General features: G+C 38.3%; 2 protein-coding genes across 9 annotated transcripts; one reads left to right on the forward strand and one right to left on the reverse strand.

The window, feature by feature from the left end:
- The first annotated feature begins 8,438 nt into the window (after window positions 1-8,438).
- On the forward strand, window positions 8,439-12,714 carry LOC113357107 (probable E3 ubiquitin-protein ligase ARI2). Of its 4 annotated transcripts, none has more exons than XM_026600383.1 (7): window positions 8,439-8,766; window positions 9,237-9,269; window positions 9,359-9,629; window positions 9,878-10,358; window positions 10,819-11,367; window positions 11,454-11,556; window positions 11,741-12,205. In XM_026600383.1, the coding sequence occupies exons 1-7, from the start codon at window positions 8,629-8,631 to the stop codon at window positions 11,933-11,935; spliced, it is 1,770 nt and encodes a 589-aa protein (XP_026456168.1). In that variant the 5' UTR covers window positions 8,439-8,628; the 3' UTR covers window positions 11,936-12,205. The 4 variants fall into 4 exon arrangements, with proteins under 4 accessions (XP_026456168.1, XP_026456167.1, XP_026456165.1 ...); XM_026600382.1 differs by lacking the exon at window positions 11,741-12,205 and adding an exon at window positions 12,207-12,714 and having other exon boundaries at window positions 8,443-8,766; window positions 11,454-11,623; XM_026600380.1 differs by having other exon boundaries at window positions 8,444-8,766; window positions 11,454-11,623; window positions 11,787-12,205.
- A 2,727-nt stretch (window positions 12,715-15,441) lies between these two features.
- On the reverse strand, window positions 15,442-23,388 carry LOC113357108 (histone-lysine N-methyltransferase SUVR5-like). 5 transcript variants are annotated; one of them, XM_026600384.1, is made up of 13 exons: window positions 23,171-23,388; window positions 22,831-22,897; window positions 21,457-22,128; window positions 20,816-21,118; window positions 20,603-20,713; window positions 20,092-20,202; window positions 17,056-19,809; window positions 16,799-16,960; window positions 16,573-16,689; window positions 16,410-16,504; window positions 16,180-16,320; window positions 15,974-16,061; window positions 15,442-15,722 (listed from the first exon to the last, which is right to left on the reverse strand). In XM_026600384.1, the coding sequence occupies exons 3-13, from the start codon at window positions 22,042-22,044 to the stop codon at window positions 15,612-15,614; spliced, it is 4,581 nt and encodes a 1,526-aa protein (XP_026456169.1). In that variant the 5' UTR covers window positions 22,045-22,128; window positions 22,831-22,897; window positions 23,171-23,388; the 3' UTR covers window positions 15,442-15,611. The 5 variants fall into 5 exon arrangements, with proteins under 5 accessions (XP_026456169.1, XP_026456171.1, XP_026456170.1 ...); XM_026600386.1 differs by lacking the exon at window positions 22,831-22,897; XM_026600385.1 differs by lacking the exon at window positions 23,171-23,388 and having other exon boundaries at window positions 22,831-23,047.
- Between the last annotated feature and the right edge of the window lie 240 nt (window positions 23,389-23,628).

The raw sequence follows: 23,628 nt of genomic DNA on the forward strand, positions 1-23,628 counted from the left end.
CTTCGTCTCATCGTTTGTGATTCCACAATATCTTGTTTCGCTACCATACGATTAAGATTTGTGAGGTGATTGATATTACTAGGCTGTTTTTTGGGAATATAAGTCTGGTGTATCAATTGGTTCCTGTTCACCTTTATTTGTCAAAAGACGGAACAAAACTCATAGGTATTTCTGTAGGAGACAGATTTATCTATTCAATAGACTTTTCTGTGTGAGACAGATTGGTTTATCAAGTTTTCGACTTTGAGTCGTAGCAACTCTTAGTTGTGGGTGAGATCAACTAAGGGAATCAAGTGCGCAGAATCCGGCGTGGTTTAAGAGGAATAAGGAACGCAAATGTACCTTAATTAGTGTGAGATTGTTTAGGGCTCAACTACATTCCAGTCCTAAGTTAACTTGGAGTAGGTTAGTGTCTGTAGCGGCTTAATGCAGTGTGGTGTTCAAATATGGACTAGGTCCCGGGGTTTTTCTTCATTTTCAATTTCCTCGTTAACAAAATTTCTGGTGTCTGTGTTATTTCTTTTCTGCATTATATTTATTTATATAATTGAAATATCACAGGTTGTGCGTAGTTCAATCAATTAGATGATCCAACCCTTGGTTGTTGATATAAATTGATTGACACTTGAACAATGGTCTTTGGTACCGTTCAAGTTGTTTCACATGATAATCAGGCTCGCAGATTTCTATCTGTTTGATTTTCTGATTACATTGTGAAACAGAGATACAACTCTTGGATATATTTCCACTGATTGAGTCTGACTGTCTAGTTGATTCTCTTGGAATTATATTGGAGTGTGTCCATACAGATTTCCTAAACGAAATATTGGGTGAGGCTGTTAGATCTCCCCTTTTTCACCTTGAAACAATATAGTCTATTATCTGTGATGAACGCAATATGCTCCCCATCATTCAGATTCATTGGTATCTGATTATACCCTGAATATCCATCCATGAATGATGATATCCCATATCCTATCGGGTAGAGGGTAATTGTCTTTAGGGAACGCTTTATTTAAGTTTGTGAAGTCTATACAGACTCTTACCTTATTGTTCTTCTTTATTATGGTCACGATATTCGATATCCATTTTGGATATTTGCATTCTCTTATGACCTTTGCTTCCACCATTCTTTGAAGGCCTGCTTGTACTACATCATACAACATATCCTTTATTTTTATTTTCTTTTGCTACATTATCTTGAAGCCTGGACTGATGTTCAGTGAGTAGCAGGAAATACTTGGATCAATTCCTACCATGTCTAACATTTTTCAGGCAAAGAGGTCTATATTTTTTTTGAGGAATTGTTGTAAAACCCTATTTTCTTCAGTTGTGAGGTATTTTTCCTGATAGGTTACTTTGTTTCATCATATGAACCCAGGTTTATTTCTTCCATTAGTTCAACTACTTCTTCTTTGAGTCCGGCAAACTTATGAGATCCTTTTGTACTTCAGGCTTTATTGTCAGAATCTGCTCGTTATTTTGTTGTTTGACTTCCAGGTAATTGAGTTCTGCGTCGGCTTTTAGGAGCTTTGAAATTTTGTCCAGTAGCTTCAATTGTTATCCTTTAGAACCTCCATATGGGTTGTCCTGCTGGATGGTAGAGGGAACAACTAGCTCTTTCGATAGAGCTTGGTTTCCTTTGATGAAATAATCGCCTTTGTTTGTCACAAAACTTTAGCTTCTGATGGTATGACCTCCATTGCGTGGATCAAATCTCTTCCATGAATAATATTGTATGGTGACTTAGTATTGGGAACTAGAAAAGCGACATTTGTTTTTATTGGGCCAGCTTCGACTGTAAGAGTTATCTCTCACATCGGGTATGTCTTTGAGCCATTGAAACCCACAATAGCAGAGTTGTTATTCTTTAGAACACCATCTCATGTCAGCTTCTTATGTTATGTTGATTGGAGATAGATGATGTCACAGTTAGACTCCTGATTAATCGGGATCTTGCGACAATCCCAACCGTTTATGATGAGCTCGACCACCAGTCCGTCAGAATGCGGGAAAGTGACCCCAGCTAGATCCTTCTTGGTGAATCATATGTCATATGGTGGTAAAAGTAACCCTTCGCAACTTGGATGAAAACCTGTGTCGACGTTCACCTCTAGATACTTCTGTTTTATGTCATTAGGGTCAGATGGTAGTTCTGTCTCAGCTCTGGGTGCTGAGTGTATCATATTTATACACCCTTTGACCTGCACTGCTGGAGATTTTCCATTACTCCCTTGCTCTTATAGTATGAACTCTGTTAGACGTTCTTCTCGTACCATGCTTTCTGTGAACCTTATCAAGTTCTTGCAGTTGTTGGTGAGATATCCATTTGTTTCATGATAAGACCAATACGACTTTTCTTTCCCATCTGCTCTCAGTTTTCTAGGTGGTAGGAAGAATGGATTATCTTTCATGTAGTGAAGTATTACCTCAGGCGTGGCATTCATCTTCAGGAAGTTCTTTGACTTTTCTTTCCATTTCACCTTAGACTCTTCTCTGAAGTTTTTTCTCTTTGACTGCTGGTTTGGAGACTTGGGTGAGATAGTTCTCTTTTCTCCCGAGGTCTGCGCCGTTGAAATACACTTTGTTGTCTGAGCTGGGGAAGTTCAAGTTGTCTGAGCTGGGGAAGTTCAACTTGTCTTTCTCTCTTCTGAAAAAATTTACCAACTCTGGTATAAACTTTGTCCAAGGACTCGAGAATGTGGTCCATGAAGGAATATCAGATTTCTCCCTAGACAAGGGCATTTATGAATAGTCTGCAAAGAACTTTTTCCTTTACTTTATCAAATGGGGTTGCTTCTGCTGCCTTGAATCGTCTTACAAATTCTGTTAAACTTTTCATCACTTCCTTGACTGATTTTGCAAATATCATCTGGAACATCTCCTTGCTTAATGTTGCAGGAATAGTTCTGAATAACAATGATTTCAGCTCCTCGAATGTTCTGATTGAATTCGATGGGAGGCATCTGATCCACGTCAAAGCGTCTTCTTGTAGACTACTTGGAAAAAACCTTGCCATTATCCAGGTATTGTCCAGATATAGAGCCATTATTTGCTCAAAATGAAATATATGCTCATTTGGGTCTGAATCTCCCTTGGAACTTCTCTAAAAGTTGGTAAATGAAACTTTTCCGGTAATCGACAATCACACACCTCCTTTGATGATGGAATTTCCTTGAACATATATGTCAGGTCAGTTTTTGATGTGTTAACAATCAATTTTATCCCTTCCTCTTGAGCTTTCATCATCCTATCAACATTTGAATCTATAGACTCATTGACCAAGTCATCAGTGATAGTTGGTGAAGACTCGGAAATTATGTGTCTCAAATTTTGTAATTGATTAGCTATAAGATGTAATTTCTGAGTTCTTGTATCAGATCCCATTGTTGTTGATCGGTGCCTAATAATGCATATTTCTAGACTATTTTATAGTCATTTATCACATTCTTAGTGCTTCATTATTCTATTTTCTTGTATTTTGCACATTTGTCCATTAACGGGTAATTTTGTCGGAATAATCTCATTTTGTATCGTGATGTAGGTGGTTGAGTAAATGGTGAACAAGAGAGCAGTGGGTTGGTGCAAAGGAAGTGATTAGAGAGGACCTGGTGGCACAACAAAGGCAAGAAAGCATTCAAGTCATGATGGTGGGTCAAAGTTCACACTCATATTTCTTGTCATATACAGAATGGGTAAAGCAAACCGAGACTCTTATGCACCTAAGCTAGGTATTCGTGTATAACACCCAAATGGACCTTAAACCCATATTTCATTTTCACTTTCAAGTCTGGATCAGTGACAACTCTATCTTCTCTCGTACTCGCCGACAATACCATGTCTACCATCTGAGAACAAAGGAAACCCTATCTCTGTTAACCCATCCCTCTCTAACCCTAATTCTCTGGCACCTTTCGTTACTTTCTACCCAATACCATTTCACATCAAATCAATTTTCCTATTGCTCTCGAAAATTTATCCTCTCCTATATTGTTTGAAGCATGATATGAAGCCTGATTTGATGTGTTGAGACATGGAGACAAATACAGGAGGCGTTGTAAGGTGGCTGTGGTGAACACAAGCAACAGGTGTTGTTAAATTAGGTCTGAATTTGATTTCCTTTCAACACCGACAACATCTGAAATTAGTGAAGACAATATAATGGCAGCGCATGATGAAGAAGACATCAATGGTGAGTTTCAAGAATATCAATTTCCTAGATTTCTGCTTGTGTAACTATTGTCAATGGGATTGAATAGTTTGGGGAGAATCTTATATAAATAGGGTTGCAGTTGTATTTTGAAACCAAGCCCGGAGTAGCCGGTGCACCAATAAGTAATTAGGTTTATTTTCAGTATTTTCAATCATTTTCTAATTTCTTAGCTAGGGCTTAGATGAAACTCTTAATCTAATATTAGATGATTTTGGTTATGAAGTTGTTCTTGTGTAATCTTAATTTCTTAAGGAATTGTTTAATCTTTGAACCTCAATGTATAATGTTCACCTTGTATGCCATGCATCCTAGGTCGTTAGAGTATTTATATGTTGTTGTTTCAAGTTTCAACCCATGTTTAAATGATCTAATTAGTCTATGATTAGTTGTGTCGTAACAAGACAACTAATGTTAGGGATTAATATCTTTTATTGTGATTAAACTATCCAAATTCAGATCACCTTAAATACGCGATAGACTTGCATCTTCACTGCTGTTCATTAAAAGGATGAGAGTAATTTCGATAACTGAATTATCTAGCGTAGGTTAAGCAGTGGATTCGACTTCCCTAGTGCCTTCTAATCTTGTCTGTGTAGTATAATCATTCATAACCTTTGTCTTATCGACGCAAAACCCCCTCTTTGTGCTACTCTTGTTTGGAATCAGTTATAGTAAGAACGTAGCTTCAACCTTACAGCCACCTTGTCCTTGAGGATCGACCTGTACTTGCTTTGTGTTGCATATCGACACTGTGCACTTGCATTTAATACAATCGTAGGTATCTTTCTTATCCTACCAGTTGTTGACCAGGTAACTGGTTCAGCATGGATGACTGAGTTGGTAGAGGTGGTATATTTAGATGTAAGTATAAATGTTCCAGTTGTGTTCCATGTTTTCTTACAACTGGTGTAGTAACTTGCTGAGCTGGAGGAGGTGTCGGTTGATTTACTTTCCCATCTAGGTTACTGATATACTTCAACAGGTCTTGGAGCATGTCACCTGAGATTTGTACTACATGAGTCGTTGTAAGAGCTGGTGGTCTTGGTGGCCTCCTGTGTTACTCTGGTGTTACATTTGGACCTATTAGAACAACTTGTGGTTGAAAACTTGCTATCACTGTTGAAGTTGTGATTGTTGATGGTACAACTGTTTTGCTGGTGTAGGCATTGTTGTGTTCCCAGCTCGTGTTGATGTGCTTGATGGTATTAAACTCATAGTTGGCACTTCAGGTATGCTTATATTTGGTTGATCCACCATTGGTATGATCTGTTTGTTGCACCGGTGAGGTTGCACCATTTCTAGGTGGTAACCTTCTTTGTTGGAGTTCCATAACTTGGCAATCAGAGTAAAATGAGTATCTGTGAATTGAGCATTTTTAGTCAAGATGAAAATCATTGACTGGATCTGACTTTTGAAAGCTCACTGCCTTCTTTTTGTGGTAATTTTTTTTTGAGTCGATTTTTTCATGACTTGGTAATCATAGATTAACCATTGCTTAATTGTTACGCAGTAGAGCCAATATCATAGATAAACTACTAAGAGTTGTGATTAGCAGGATAATTAACGGATCGTCTCATTCTTTGAATATAAAGATCTCGAAATTTAAACGAATCTAGCATTTATATTAACTGAAATCAACGACTATCATGCGTTTCATGCTTGTGCTATTCAGAAGAATTTATCATCAAAGATTTTGATTGGTGAAAATCTAAAATAATTGAATTATGTAACTTAAATGACTTGTAAACATGCAATTCTAGATCAAGAATGGAGATCTAAGTAAATCATACATTACATCATCATGCTATAGTAAGATTTTGAGTTTATGCCTTTGAAGATGCTTATTCATCAGTATAATTGTCTTTTCAATTTCATCAAAGCATCTGTATTATCTAGACCTGAGATTTTTACTCTTAAAACATCATGAAGCGAGTAAGGTTTTGAACAAGAAAACATTAGGAATCTAGAAGATCCTAGATCTAGAGTTGGAAATCTTTTTTCTGCTAATTTTTTCCACTGATCGATAGATCTGATCATGGAAGATATGTTTATGAGATTGAAATCTTCAAAATCAATAGTTAAAAGTTCGATCTCATCCAGAATCATCATATTATCAACTAACAAACACATAGATCATCAATATTTGAGCATATCATGCTTAATCATGCAATTTGTCAATTAATTATGCTGAAGCATGCATCAAAATTAGATTTGTAATTTATATTATGTGTAAAATTATGAAGTTCTAAAAAACTAGTCGGGGCCAATGAAGATAGGTCGATTGGTCTGTGGATTCGTACCTTCAAAATGTTTGATCGTCATCCTTGATTATGAAATACGATCTTGATTATCCTTATGTTCTCTGATATCCGGTCAGGATTCGGCGATGCAAAATTAGGTTTTCCTGATTATCTTCTAAATCAGCTACAGTTAATGGCGGTTTAGAAGAGAATCACAGAGAGGAGACAGAATTGTTTGAAGTCTCTTTTTTATTATCAGAATGAACTTGTTTACAACCTCAGCCTTTCTTGCTATTTATACGTGATATGAACATGACAATTACATGCAGATGACTAAAATCGTCACAGCTCGAACTTGATAGTTTCCCGTGTTGTTCTTGTACCGATCTGGGATAGCTTTCCAGGTTCCCCTTCAGCTGACAGCATCGAGGATCTTCTTAACTTCACATCCGGACTCAGGTATTCCGCGCTTGTCTCCATGTATCTGTCTTGTTTGGTCGCCTATGGCTCGATCCTTGAACATCTGGTTCAGGTCTTCAACGTCTGACCTTGAGTCTTATTTGTTGTATCACTCTTCAGCTGTCAGTTCTCGGGTAGATGCTATATTTTGTTATCTACGGTAATACATATCAACATTGTATTTTAGTTACTATATGTATGCTACTAACCTCCATAAATCCAAATGTATCCTTATTGCAACACCAAAAGATCATTGTTTGGTTAACTAAGAAAATAGTTTCCCCCACGACAAATTTTGGATAATCAAGCTTGCCTTCATAAGCAGACCCAATTCAATCCTCGTAAAATGTTGACACAACATACTCGTTAAACTCCATCCCCAGACCTTAATTATCCATTAGATAAGAAACTATCACCACCAATCATAATTAAAAATCAACTGGGTATTTGAAGTTCACAATATAGAAAATAAGACTGCACCAAAAAAAATAAGGCTACGTCAAGAAGTGTGTACCAATTTATATATTGAAATCACAGTAATGTTATCAGTGCGTTCGCAACCATAAATGGTAAAATGGTAGTATATTATAAGCTAAAATATCGCCTACCCTTTATGTATAGAAGTAGTGAAACCACGGTAGTAAAAATATACGAATAAGCTCTTGAATAACCTCCTAGAATATGGGCACTTACCCAAAAAAAAAAGTACCTTACCAAAAAAATATCATAAAATATAGGTGGCGTCTAAAACATCGCCGAAATTATATTTTAGGAGGTGTTTAATACACTGCACAAAACATATATTTTAACCAAATGTTGCTTTAAACTCCGTTTTACACACAGGCGGTGTTCCAAATGTAGCGCAGGATTTTGCTGCATTTGACAAATGCTAAACCTGTATGGTATATTTACCATATATGGCATTCTTATAGCTTGTTTGGATATCAGAAACAAAAATGTTTCTGCTTATCCAGAAGTCGAAGTCAAAAACAGAAATCAGAAATAAAATGTTTTTGTTTCACAAAAAATTAGTAATTTTTTTGCTTCTAAAAGTCATTCCGAAATTGTGTACCAAATTAACTTTCGGCTTTTTTACTTCCAGAAATCAAAACAATTTCTGAAATGCTATCCTAACAGGCTATTAGCTTTCCCACAGCCGACGATATACCAATATGGTATGTATGTATACCATCTGCCATCTGATTTGAATCTCACCTGCACGGCTGCGTATCACAAGTTACACGGTCAACGTCTCAAGTCTTGGTACAATTCCATGGGCATCCTCTTAATAGGCTTGGTACAATTTTATACGCATTCTCGTGGACATAGGCACAACAGTGCACACTGCACACAGTAGGATATAGTTGGATGCCTTTATCCCGAGAGAAAGTGAGAAAAAAACTAGGGTCTTAATATTCCGAATCTAATGAGTTTCGTATTATCACCAGCACCAAAATCTTCTTATATTTTCCTTCTTCAACCCTTACTAGTATTTTTCTTTAATTAAAATCCCTCTCGTCTTCTCACTTATTTTTTCTCTAGGCTCTTTTGTTTGCTTCGCTTGGAGGTTTCGCTCTAACAGGGAAAACACCAAGTCTAGTTCAAAAGACTTGTTATTTCGTTTTATTTAATGAAAAACTTGATCGCCGGGATCGCTTGAAATCGTTAAAATCTTCCCGGCGATCGCCTTGATTTTGTTTTGAAAGTTGTGATTCAATGGGGGATTTCTTGTATAGTGATAACGAAGAAGATTATTATATTTCTGATTGTGATTCCGCTGATGGACTTGATAACGATGACGCTGAAGATGATGATAATGATTTACAATGGATGTCGGGTGCATCGTCTACTAAGGTCTGTAGAATACGGAATTAAAAAAGTTCGATTTTGATTTTGTTGAGGTTTCTCGTCTGATTTTAGGTTTTGCAATTAAAGAAACTATTGTATGGTTTATATGAAATTGAGTTGAATTCATATTTGGTATCTGTTTGATTTTGGATTATGTTTAGCTTGTATGACCTTTGATTTGATACTGGTGATCATAGGAGAATGATGCTTTGATTTGGGGATTTTTGTTGTTAGTACAAAAGACGTTTCTTCGTTAGTTAGAACTTAAAATTCTCACTTTTTGATTTTAACAATGCGAATCCGTTTGGAATTGATTGTTTTGGTTTTGAATCTTTTGATTATAGCATCTTTATTCGGGTCCACTTTAGCAGCTATATGGCTTACAATTCAACTTTGCACTTATTTTTATGTAATGTTGAGTCTATCTACTTGTGGTTATTTGCTTTGTGTTACTGATGCTATGTGAAATACTGCAGGTGATTACAAGAGAGTCGCTTTTGGTAGCGCAGGTAAAACCTTTGAGCCTTTTCTTGGCGTTTCTTTACTTAACTAGGAAGTTCTTAGAGTTTAAAGGAAGTATGGGTGTTTGTTTGCACAGAGAGAAGATTTACGGAGGGTGATGGAAATGCTTAATTTAAGTGAACAGCATGCACGTACTTTGCTTATTTATCACCGTTGGGATGTTGAGAAGGTGTTTGCAGTGTTTGTGGAGAAAGGCAAAGATAAATTGTTTGGAGAAGCTGGTGTCACTGCGAAGAGTTGTAAGATTAAACATGCACCAGCTGCTATGACATGTGAGGTTTGCATGGAGGACATACCCAAACACAAAGCAACAACAATGGATTGTGGCCACTGCTTTTGTAACAACTGTAAGCACTCTGCACTTCTTTTCCTACCTTAATAGCTGAATATTTAAATCGAGGTCTTTCCTTTTCTTTTCATTTTGTTTGGCCTTACAATAAGAAAGCTAGAATCTAAATGCAGAATTATGGAGTTTATATTTTGCTGTATTCTGTAAACCAAGCCCATTCATCTATTTAGGACAGTTCATTTGCCACACAAGTTCACGCTTGATCTTTGACATTTAGTGGGTTCTTTTTTGTGTATCCTTTCCTAGGTTGGACGGAGCATTTTGTTGTTAAAATCAATGAAGGCAAAAGCAGACGCATTACATGCATGGCATACAAGTGCACTGCAATTTGTGATGAAGCCATTGTTCGGAATCTAGTCAGTGCGAGGGATCCGGACCTAGCAGAACGCTTTGAACGTTTTCTTTTGGAGTCTTACATCGAAGACAATCAGAGAGTCAAATGGTGCCCCAGTGTTCCTCATTGTGGAAATGCAATACGGGTTGAGGACGAGAAACTCTGTGAGGTTGAATGCACATGTGGGGTACAATTCTGTTTCAGTTGTTCATCAGAAGCACACTCTCCTTGCTCGTGCTTGATGTGGGAGCTTTGGGTTAAGAAATGTCGGGATGAATCAGAGACAGTTAACTGGATTACAGTCAACACAAAGTCTTGCCCAAAGTGCTATAAAAGTGTTGAAAAAAATGGAGGCTGTAACCTTGTCAGCTGTATATGCGGGCAATCATTTTGGTGAGATTTCTTATCTCTCTGTTTCTCTTGTGGAAGTTTTACAGTATAAATGTCCTTTTGTAGGATAATATTCTCATAGATGATTACATGCTTCATGCTTGATCTTGTACTGTACCCAACATATGCTTTGCTTAGTCTGAAACTTCAAGAGCAGCATTTTGTTTCGCCATAATCATCATTTGTTTCTGGAACCATTTCCGGTATGATTGGCCAGTGAAAAAAATATATTCATTTTCGGCTATATATTTTATACTGGTGATCACTTTTTTCCTTCTTTGCTGTAATTTGGCAAGTACATGATTCATATTCTAATAACTAAACATGGCTACCTGTCAAAAAAAATTCCATGCTTGATATAACCGTCATGCATACTTGCTTTGCATCTTTTTTAATTTTTGAACTTCCATTGGGTGCTTCCTTTTCTCTTTTTTTGACAGTTATTTTGTTGTTCTTTATGCAGTTGGTTGTGTGGCGGTGCTACTGGTAGAGAGCACACTTGGACTAGCATTGCTGGTCACAGCTGTGGTCGCTTTAAGGAAGATCAAGAGAAGCAAGCTGAGCGTGCAAAAAGGGATCTGAACCGTTATATGCACTACCACAACCGTTACAAAGCTCACACAGATTCTTTTAAGCTTGAATCAAAACTTAAGGAAACAATAGAGTCCCAGATATTAATGTTGGAAGGCAAGGAGTCTGAGCTCAAGGATTTTAGCTGGTTAACTAATGGCCTTAACAGACTCTTCAGGTCGAGACGAGTACTCTCATATTCGTATCCATTTGCATTTTACATGTTTGGGGAGGATCTCTTCGGCGACGAAATGACTCCTGTGGAAAGGGAGATGAAGCAAAACCTATTTGAGGACCAACAGCAGCAGCTTGAAGAAAATGTTGAGAAACTCTCCAAGGCTTTAGAGGAGAAGTATGACGGGTTAGAAGATGATAATCTCAAGCAGTCAAGGATGCAACTTATCAATCTGTCAGTGATCACTGATAGACTCTGCAAGTCAATGTGAGTAAGCAGAAGCACACAGAATTTAGATGTTGGGCTCACTATTCAATAAGCGCACAATCCTCACTCTATATTAATATATGCAGGTATGAATGCATCGAGAATGATTTACTGGGTTCGCTTAAATTGGCAACCCACAATATTGCAGCATACAAATCAAAGGGCGTTGAGAGGGCATCAGAACTTCTTGTGCGGGCCACCAAGGGGAATAATTCTATTAGCTGTTTGCAGACCAGTTCCAGCATAAGTGCAACCGGTATATAACCTTTCTTGGGTAAACCAACTCAGTAGTTTGTTTTTAGTTTTCTCCATAAGTATTCTTCATTTAGTTTGTTTATAGTTATATAACTGGAAGTAAATTTGAATAAGTAAGACCAACATGTCCTTCCAAAAGCTACTCTCACATGCAAATATATCAGTAGGAGGGACAGTGGAAGTCGGTCGTTCGTCATCTAGCTCCCTGAATTTTGAGAATGGATGCCCTTCTCGGAAGCGCTCTAAGAGGGAAGCCTTTGGAAATGTGCTCTTCGATCTCAACTTGCCAGCGGAGGTGATTGACAAAAGTTGAATTTTGATATAAATCTCCGACTTCAGCCCCACAATACTACTACAGAAGTGTACAGCTCTAACCTAAGAATGGCGGGATATTATACTTATTAGAATCATGAAAGGTTAACAAATGAACATCATCCATGTTGCTCATCTGAGATGTACCTTGAAGTTTTAATTTGTTCCGATTCTTTTTGTTTTTTGGGCGTTTTACTTTCGGCTACATATTATGTACATGCCTGATACTGGGTCTATGTGCTTATATATAGATGTGTATATTTCTTTTCCAGGCTTAGAAACAAATCACTCTTGGATTCCCAACTTGCTATATGGTGTTGAGTTGGTAAAGAGTAATGACTTGCTGCCGGTGTCACTGCAATGATTGCTGCCGGTGGTAAAGTCACTGGGTGATATATCAGTGACCTGAGTTCGAAACTCGTCAGCACCAGGTTCTTTACTGATCAGAAAATCGTCAGCACCAAGTTCTAGCATGAAGGAAAAAAAAGACTTGCTAAAAGCTTTTAAAATTCTTGGTACTGCTAGATATATGGGACACAATATAGGATCAATCATACAGAGATTTCTTTCTTCCTTCTGTCTAGCTTCTTTTTACCAATGTTCATTGGTAAACCAAGATCCAGGTGATTCGGAGCAAAAACAAACCAAAAGAGGAGCAGAGAGAAATGTTGCATCATCTCAACTGATATTTTTTTATTTTTTCACATGTTTTTTTTCTCCTTCCCAACTTGAGACTGACCAAAAGAATAATGATAAGGTTGCTAAAAAAAAAAATATGCATCTCTGACACCTATCTGGGCGCACCTTTATTTGTTGATAGATCGCACCTTTATTTGGTGATAGATCGAAAATTAAGACCTTCGATAAAATTGTAACAAATATGGAAAATAGAGCTCAGAGTTGGAATGGCACAACCTTGGTCCAAGCTAGCAAATCGGTTCTCATTAAATCTGTGTTATCGAGTCTTCCCATTTACCAAATGGGGTGTTTTTCCCTTCCTAAAAAAATAACATACCAGATAGATGCTATCCAAAGAGAATTTTGGTGGGGAAAGCAAAAAAACAAGAAAAACTTCTACCCGATTGGATGGGATTTTCTTTGCGATCCTGTAGAACTAGGTGGCTTAGGGTTTAAAGAAGCTAACAAGATGAATAAATCAATGATCGCAAAACTTGCTTGGAGATTGACAACTAATGAAAATGGTCTTTTAGTGTTTGTTCTAAAAGAGAAATACTTTAAAAATTCTTCTGTTTTCTTTTCATTATAACTCTTCTTGGATATGGAGGTGTATTTTACAGGGGATATCTCAGATTCATAAACATAGTTGCTGGGAGGTAGGCGACGGTAAGTCAATAAATATATGGTCGGATAAATGGATACCAGGTATGGAAAATAACCTGTTAACATATTGTGGATCTAAATTAAACCCTTTAACACTTGTATCTGAGTTACTTGACTCAAATACGAAGAAGTGGAATGATGTTAAAGTTAGGAATAACTTTCAAACTGATATAGCTAGGGGTGCACATACCCTACCCATACCCGCCAACCCTACCCTACCCGCCAGTTTTTTAACCGTATCCTATCCTATCCACTATTTGGCGGGTAGGGTGGCGGGTAAAGATTTTCTTAACCGCCAGTAAACGGGTAGGGTGGCGGGTATAGGCCATATCCTACCCACCCTACCTAGAAGTGCACATACCCTACTCCTACCCGCCAACCCTACCCTACCCGCCAGTTTTTTAACCGTATCCTACCCTATCCATTATTTGGCGGGTAGGGTGGCGGGTAAAGATTTTCTTAACCGCCGGTAAACGGGTAGGGTGGCGGGTATAGGCCATATCCTACCCACCCTACCCGTTGTGCAGCCCTAGATATAGCTGAAAAAATATTTGGCATTAGAATCTTTACTAATTGCCAAGGAAGGTTGAAAACCGACAAACTTAGATGGCTTCTCACCAATGATGGAAACTTCACAGTCAAATCCATGTATCTAAAACTCAAGAACCCATCGACAATAACACATAGGACAGAAATCACAGCCTTTTGGAAATCCTTTTGGAAGCTAAATATATCACAAAGGATAAAAAAATTCTTGTGGAAATGTCTTCATAATGCTTTGCTAGTTAGGAAAAAGCTAGGTCAGTATATGAAAGACATAGAAATGAAGTGTATTTTCTGTGAACAAGAATGTGAATCCCCGAAACACTTGTTTTTTTATTGCCCCTATGCCAAATCAGTTACAATGTTGCCCCCTGTCGTAAGTTTTAATTCTAATAATGATAGCCACTTCTCTTTTGCACAAATGTATGAAAACTGGATCGCAAGAGTGTATGGTAGTGGTGAAATAGAAACTATGGCAACCAAGTGCCGGTTGATTTGGAAAGAACGATGTTCAAGGATTTTCGAATCCAAAACAACCACTAGTATTCAATTGTTTCTAGCTGTACAAAGACATATCAATTTCTGGTCTCCCCTGAAAACTTCTACTCTTGACAACAGATCTGTTGCTCATGGCGATGCTCAAACTTTAACTGACCTTAAAGAAGTAGGATGGACAAAGCCTCAACATAATCAATTAAAGATCAATTTTGATGCTTCTTGGACTGATAACTTTTCTCTTGCTGGTAATGGTATGATTTTGCGTGATGAAACAGGTGAAGCTGTACAAGCTAAATCTGGGTCCATCAAATCCTCCACTGCAGAAGAAGCAGAGGCTTTGAGCTTGCTGGAAACTGCTTGTTGGGCAAAGAGCATGGAGTTAAGTAATTTTTGGGTTGAAGGGGACTGTCAGAGGCTCATTCTTTTTGCGTTGAACAAGGTCAGCAACATCTTTTGGAGAAATCAGGCGATAGTTTCAGAGGCAGTGAGGATTCTTCAGACCTGTAACAACTTTCTGGGGTTTGCTTTCAAGAACAGAAAATGTAATGAAGTAGCCGATGCTCTAGCTAAAGAGACACGAAAAAAAGGGATACATAAACAAGTTTGGTTGCAGATGCCTGTTTTCATTTCTAGTTTTTTATTTTCTGATGTTCTTTTTTCCAATTCAGTTCAGAACTGTAATTCTATGAATGAGAGTACTAGTATGTTGGTGGAAGCCAATATCTCAATGCATTGTAATGAGATAAGGGTAACCAACACTCAAGATAACTCTTTGTAGTCTTCCCTGCTTCTATAAGTAACTTTCAAAAAAAAAAAAAAAAACTGAAACTGATTTGGGGCTACATGATAAATTCTTGATAAATTAATGTTAAGCTCTTAACAGATATAAAGCCAAGCCAGGTGCAGCTGAACTCTCATGGATTTGGCGATTTTAGTGTTAAACATAACCCCCAAACAGCAGGTTAGTGATTTGTCATTGAAGACATGAAATGACAAAAAGAACATAATTGAAATTCAACACCAGAACTCGAATAAACTGCGAAAGGTGTTGAACTGTGGGTAGGGGTTGACAATCTAAAGAAACCCAAGTATGGTAAGGGAAAGGTATTGAATAGACGATGACACTGTTGTTAATAACGAGGACTAACTTATTTGTCAAGGAAGACAGAAAAAACTTGTGATTTTCTGAGTCAGAGAAAATAGAGTTGAAATGATACATATAGAATTGGGTTCTACACAATTTTGTGCAACTGTAATAATACAATTAATGACGTGACCAAGGCTTCAGAAACTGGTCAGTATATACGCCCACGACAGTTCGTAGCACCGCAATAGCAAGGGTGCCCTTTTCCCTCCAGCAGTAGCTCACGACGGTAGTCATAAGCTAGCTCTTCATTTTTATCAATCTGCAAATAATCAATTGTCTGAGTTAATACTTTCGCTAGTCTACTTTTTCTAAAACCAGGTCGGTCACTCTTAGGAGACCAGACATGCATTATAATTCAGAAACCTTAAATGTGAGGAATATAAACTCAGGACATTTGCCTGGTCTTATTCAGGAAAAATAGGAACAAATGAGAGAAGCTACCACACTGCTCACATTTCAAACAGAAAATGTGCAGCTAAATCAGCCATGTAGGAAAAACAAAATACTTACATCACGATTCGCATATAATCCAATATGTGCAAGTTGGCTATCCATATTATCCACCAGAACTTGGTATGTAACAAGGTTGGGCGAGCAACTGACACCAACAAGTATCAGGTAAGTAAATATTTAAAAGCAACTCTGCATTCATGAAGAGAGAGAGACGCCAACAAAGTACACTTCCACAGTTTCTTTCACCAAATAATACTGCTTACCTATGGTTAATGAACCGAGAAACATTCCCGTATCGTGTTGCATCAATGACATGGGACACAGTTTCTCCTTCAACTAATTCACTCATGCTGTCGATGTGAGAGTTAATGTGATACAGATAGCTGCAACCTTCCTTGTCATACCTAAAATTTCAAAATAGTTCAAGCAGGATTAGCAAAAAAACCTACAGGTAAGTAGAAGAAACTTTAATTGCTTCAATTATCCCTCAGACCTCTTGGTTGCCTCCTGATCATTTAGAACTTCCCCAATGTACTCACACACAAATGTTCCACGTGAAATTGCTTCACCAGCTCTGACTGCCCAACCCTGTGAAAAACACATGTAAAAAGGTTTATCCAGAATTACTGACATGATGAGATATCCAGAGGTGGTACCTTTTTCTCCGTTTTAAAAACCTCTAATTTGACTTTCACCCCATTTTGCAAAATCCTATTCCGGCAACTCTTGCCACAGCCGCACATTGAGTTGCACTCATAGACTGGGTATATCTCCTGTATAATTTAATGAAAAATCAAAATCTCGCCCTTACAAAAACAAGTGAAGCTCAGAAATTTACTCTACGAAGAAAAGAAAATATTTTAGCAGCGGCCATAAAGCTACCTTTAAAATAATTCGACCATCTTCATCATATGGAAATCTATCATGCATTGGTTGACCATTAATATCCTCAGCCGCTTCATAGTCATTGTCAAAGAGGTACACATGATCACAGGCATCTGCTGAACAGGTTGAGTGTGGGCAAGAACAGCCCAACTGCGAACTCTGCGAAGAAAAAAATACCCCATGTCAAATTGACCAATGTATAACAAAGTTATGCAAGGTGAGCAACTGAACCAAATAAGTACAGCAAAAACTACCTTGGTATCATGACCGAGGCACGGATCAAGTAACTGCTCCTTAACATAGGTAAAACCCTCCCAAGGCGAAGGGGACCGAATTGTTTTTCCATTGGACACTTCACTTGCAGCATTGTGGAGGGACGCAAGAAGATTCTCATCCACTACACAACTTATTGGAATTGTTTCTCGCCCAAAACTTACATCTTCAAACAAGAGTACTGACATGGGTTTCAATTTTATATGCCGTGATTCAAGTACGCAATGGCATTCATCCATATCCCACTCATCTTCATTAATAGGATCATCTGTCTTTACTAATTGAATTTTCGTAAAATCACTTGAGAGAGGCGACAAGGGAGAGGAATTACAAGGTTTTGTGTTCATCATACATCCTTTAGGGCAGATATATCCTTCTTGGTGCCACTCCACCTGAATATTCAGTTCACTACAGAGCTTTGCCGCCTTGAGATATAAACGTTCCGGCAGTATACCAAACCTCTCTTCAAGCGCTGCTACGAGGTTTCTCTTGCAACAAGTTGTTCGAGCAACGGAAAGAATGTCAAGGTTACTTGGACGAGGTTTTGTTTTCTGTATCTCAGAAAACAAATTGTTTGCAACAGATGAACACTGATATTCAACTAGCCTACCCAGACCCACTTCTTCAGCTACCTGAGTCTGTACTCTTACCCCAGTACTGCCAGAGCTTGATGCCTGGAAGGGTTTCCTGATCCTATATGAATCCTCTTCAAGACCTTTGGTAAAACCAGTGTGGTTGGGTCTACCCGATTTTAATTTACAAGGATTAAGATGAGTTCCTCTCTTTGAAGACGTATTGTTGGTGACCTCCAAAACCATATGAGCAGCTTGATGGTGGCGCCCTAAATCAGGTAAAAGATCGAACTTTAACCCACAGACCTTACACGAAAACCTCTTTCCTGCAACTTCATTCCCCGACCTACCAGCCTTACCAAGCTGAAGTTGTTGAGGAGTTATAGATATGTTATGCTGTTGATCGGTGGTAGACGGCAGTTTGAAGTCATCACAGTGAAGCGTCAGTACATGTGACCATAACTGTTGTGGACTCATAAAATGGGTCCCGCAAGGTGTACATTGGAACCGTATACAATGTTCAAGAGATTGTTTTTCATGTCGTTCCCTAACATGGGCCTCAAGAACTTTCTTGTTAGTAAATGAATTCATGCAGACTGCACATACATACCCTCTGAACAGCCATTTAGCTTCCTTTTTATGGTTCTCCATCCAGTGGGTACCAAGCACTTGAGCGTTGGAAAATGCCTCTGAACATATCTTGCATTTAACACTGTTCTGACTGTTGTTTATGTCGCTCTGGGGAACCACTGCAACAAGTGCTGCTGGTTCAAAGCCAGAGGAGGTAACTGTATTGTCTTTGTTAACATCGAAGCTCCAAAACGTATTGATTTTTTCTCTTTCACGAGACACCAACCTGATTAGCCATTCACCAACACCTATATCTTTAGAAGCTTCAGATAAGATCCACTGGAGCTGGGTCTCCTTGGAAACCGGGTTTCGTCGGTGAAGAATGGTTTTAACAAAAACATATAAGAGTTCACATGCTTGATGGAAATGCAATTTCTGATTCTGTGTGCTACAAGCCCTTAAAAGATCTGCAAAGATTTCTTTAGAAATAATCCTACTTTTACCATTCCTGGCACGTTTAAGCCAGCTTGGAAGATGCTTCTCACAGTACAGCGTGTGCAATTTGGCACGTTCAGGACAGGGAGCATTACTGTGTTCGTTGTACAATCCAATACATTGAGGGTACCCCGATATTCCTACTGAGTTGGTTCTCCCATCGAAAGTTTCTCCCTCCATCAAAGAGATTGAATTCTCTGGAACAGAATTATGGCCTTCTGCCCACAAAACCATTTCTTTGCCACTAACACTCATCTCTATGTGTTTTCTTTTAAGTGTATTTTCAGGTGAATTTGACTGGTGTTCCATATCCGTCAAAAGCTGGTTCTCCTGGAGCCCATGCTTCTTGCAAAAAGGAGATCCAAATCGAGATCGATGCTTACATTTTGTACCATGAGTGGTGGTTCCTTCACACATTGGAGTATCGCTAGGGTGTGCTTGTTCTGCATTTGCAGTTTTGCCGATGGAACGAGTAGTCAGATGCACACAACAGTAGACACTATCTTCATTAGCCCACCTAACACACTGCCTTCCCTTTGCTTCAATAAAAGCCATGCATTGCCGGTATTTGTTTCCAGGATCTAAAGGATTCATATAATTCAGGGGTTCTGCCACTTCAGCAGTTTTAACCAACCCGGAGTTTTCCACTTCAACAACCATTTTGTCCCACCCGTCGGGAATAGTAGGAGGATCATTAGATTGTGCAGATGGCTTAGCAACCATCATGTCACTAGAACGATCGGACAGTAATGTGCTAGCATTACCAAGCACATCGCTATTAAAATATCCGGAATCTATATCAATAACGGTTTTCTGAAGGATGACGTCATGTGAAGTGCTAGCTTCCATTTGCGAAGCATGAATCTCTGCGCGGCGGACTTCAAGTTTAGGTCTTTTCTTGCTAATTTGGTGATCCATGCTCATAGGACTGTCACACTGTGGCTGCTCTTTGCGTTTTTCACTGGCTGTAGGGTTTGATAGCGAGAACCACTTCATAACTTCCTGCTTCCATGTTTTCCATTCAGGGCCCAATTCAGGTTGCGTGGGTGCATTCCAGAGTGCTTCAATTTTATCCCATGTAACCGAATTTATTAGTTCCTACGTCATGGATGGATAAAGATTTAATCAATAAAACAGCGGATAAGCGATGCAAACAAAAAGTAGAAGCAAACACGGTTTGAACAGAAAGTTATAACAGTTGTAAAACCACACAATTTAGTCAGATTAAGGTAATGGTGACAAACTATGAGCTTATTATTTTGAATCCTAATTTACACAACGTACAATACTAAAACCTCCTGTATTTACTTAATATCGCGTCCACCAATAGTAATTTCACACACTCCAGAAATATATTCACATCTATGGTAAATGAAGTACCTCCTTCAATGTTTCAACAAATTCAGCACTTTGAGCATTACGACAGCGTTCTACCCAGAGGTCGAAAGAGTTTTGAAGCCAATTAGGATCTATAAATTGCTTCAATACCATCTGCAAGAGAAAGAAAATGCATTAGATTTATAGTAGCATCGCATCGTGAACATAAGAGAACATCAAACTACAAAGTCTAGAGTGATGTAGATTGTAGTTCTATCATATATCTGTGCTCATTTTATGTGCAGTGTGTTGGGGTACTCCATTAGCATCAAAGTATTCAGATATGCAGAATACACATATTACTCTACCATAACAATCTATGAATAATATATCGAACGAAAATGCTGAGAGAGAGTTAAAGAACATTTCTCATTTAACAAAATATTCTACCTCACTGAATCCAAAGATGCAAGAACAGAAGAACTTCTTAAATGTAGATCAAACTATATAGTTAAATGGGGATACAAAGAGGGATATCATCATTTTCTAGCTACCATCAAGGGAAGAAGTTTACGGTCTGAAGCTTCAAAAGCATCCTTCCAAGGTCTGAGTAAGATTTGCAGCCGGAAGCCTCCAAAGCAAATTCCTTCCAGGCTGCCACCGAGCGAGCACTCTCAATTACAGCCTACTCAACACAGGCAGAAGCCAAATGACCAATAGTAGAAAGAATAATATGGATAAAAACAAGCAGAAGTAGTGAATTGAAACCATACACCAACAACCGTACCTCATTATGTAGTTGGTCGCTGACATTCACCATGCTTATAGCCAGCTTTTGGATGATGAAACGGCGTGGAAGGCTTAAATCTTTGAACTTTGCCATCCCTCTAGAATGACTTTTATGTGCAATAGGCTCCGGGAGCTCATGAATCGGACGGACAAGTAATGTATCAGCCCAGGAATAATTCCTGGTTTGGGGAAAAAATACTACAAAATACTGCTTCCTCCCGTGTGTCGGCCTTGCTTTCAAAGTTGAAAGCGGACAGTCTGCCCTCGCACATCGGATGCCTGCTTGCCATTTTCCTCTCCACTGCATTTGAAAAAAGAGATGCGTCAGAGGGTGATTAACATATATAATTTGTATGGTAGATAGGGATATATGCGTAATACTCAACCATGAAAAAGGAACTTTGCCCGATGACTAGGTGCAGCAGTAAGTGCCAATCAAATGAAAATAAGAAAATACATCAGTAAAAGAGGCACACTGTCGTTTGAATCTGCCCGCATTGAGTTTGGGCATTTCGACACCTCACCAGTTTCTTCCATTTAGAGCCAAATACAGTTATCATAGTAGATAAGCAATAGAATTTGATTAAAAAAGAAAAGAAAAAGAGTTTAGTAATGAAAAAAGTAGACATTACAAGATACCTTCACCCACAGTGCCACGGTTTCTTCTTGATCTAACCACTGGGCTTCTTGAAGTTGGGATTCTCCATCTCTGGTGCTACTTGGCAGCTTGCCTCCAATATTTTCCACATTAAATGGTATATCTACTTCTGTGCAAGACTCACCGACTTGCTTTGCAGGGGTTTCTTTTTGATCTAACCACTGGTCTTCTTGAAGATGAGATTCTCCATCTTTGGTGCTAGTTGGCAGCTCACCTCCGCATTTATCCACATTAAATGGTATATCAACCACCGAGCAAGATTCATTGACTTGCTTTTTGGCATTCAAGCTACATGGAGACTCTTGCTCCTCAACCGTATTCTTGCAATTTGAGGTTTGAGCACAAATACTTTCAGAATTAGGTACTTCACTTAAAACCCTTGGATCTTCACCAGGTTTATCTCTTTCATTTTGAAGGATATTATCAACTTCGTTAGTAACATCAGATGCTTGGACCTGTTTTTCATGCTCGGTGGATTCTCCATTGCACATGAAATTTGTCCCTGTGCTCATCTGTGGGCCGTTAGATTCTCCATTACATGGAACATTTGATAACGCCAAGATTTCCATACCCTAGTCTTCTAGCTTTTGAAAGCCGCAAAAAAACACATATGGCAATACCCAACTTCCTTGTACGTGCATAGAATGATAAACCTGGTAGAGGATATAAATTCAATGATCAAAACACACAAATTCGCCATTAAAACCAGTTCATATATATGATTCCAAATTAACACCCCACCAACACACCAACATGCAAACACAAGCAAACCAATTATGTAAGATGCCAACATTATCAACCAATTTAACTAGACCAAATTGCAGCATCTTCATGAAACATCCATAAAAAATCAAAATTTAAGCTAAAGCCTCAATTACAAATCGCATCATTGTCATCAAACAGGCATAAAAATCAAAACTTGAGCTAAACCCAAACAATCCTGGAAACAGAAACTTAAGCTAGACCCAGAAATCTTAAATGTTTAAAAAGAATTCAACATTTTCTGGTACACGATGAATAAGTGTCATTACCAAGTTACCTAATGTAAACAGGCCAAATATTGATAGCGTCCACCATTTTCAACAGGGCAAAATCACATAACACCTCTACATTACAGTAATAGTGAAAATTTGTAAACCCTGAAATCTGAAAACCTAACAAAAATCATTTTAAAAAAAACCTAGTAGATAATTAACAAACACAAGTAAAATAAAATTGAAGTATAAGATCGTAAATCACAAAACTACCCATTCACGCCCAGAATAAGAGCAACAGCATCTACAACATGATATGACCTAAAAAACGTACTAGACATACACAGTTTTTGAAAGAGAGAGTGGGGTCCTAAAACGAACCCTTTACAGATGACAACCATAAGCCATGTTAAAGACACAATCAAACTGCTCCTAGGAGATTCATCCCCTGTACAAAAAAAACGCCCAATCAAAACAAGGGTTCTTGTTAGTTTCCCTCTTTGTTATTTTTAGTAAACAAAATTTAGGGCAGGAGATGTGGTCAAACAGCTAAGCTAAGCTATGGGGTGAGGATGGACACGACGAAGATAGTGTCTGTGGGTATGGTATTGTATGGTATCGTACCATGTTGTGGTGGTATCATGACATGACTATGGCTATGGATATTAATCAAGCAGCGGCACCAACAAAAAAAAAAACAATAGTAATGTATGTAATGTACCTTTAATGAGTCTGGTTTGGGGTTAAGGTTGGGGAAGATGGAAGAGATCTGGACTCACTGAACAGACAATTGAAAGATCTGGATTTTTTTTTTTTTTCCCTAAGTGGTTGCTGAAGAGGTGAAAAAAAAGATGATATGCCCCTTTTGTTTTTGTTGTTTTGCAGCTCTTCGGTGGGTTATGGTTTTGGTTAGGTTTAGGGTATATATCGAGAGATGTTTGTTTTAAGTGACCATACGTTTTTTTTTAATTAAAAGAGAAAAAAGCACGCTTAGAGAATAACGATTGGGTGGAGAAAAACGGGACCCTGATGGTGGTAAGACAGATTTAGATGATAATGGTGGGTGGGAGTTCGGATACTGAAGCACGGCTTTTTTTTTGTTCTCTATTACTATCTCAGTGAGTCTGCTGTCTGTCTGTGGTCTTAGGTCTTCCTTATTAAAAAGGACTTTCCTTTCTT

This window comes from Papaver somniferum, chromosome 3 (assembly GCF_003573695.1).
Source record: "Papaver somniferum cultivar HN1 chromosome 3, ASM357369v1, whole genome shotgun sequence".
Classification (NCBI taxonomy): domain Eukaryota; kingdom Viridiplantae; phylum Streptophyta; class Magnoliopsida; order Ranunculales; family Papaveraceae; genus Papaver; species Papaver somniferum.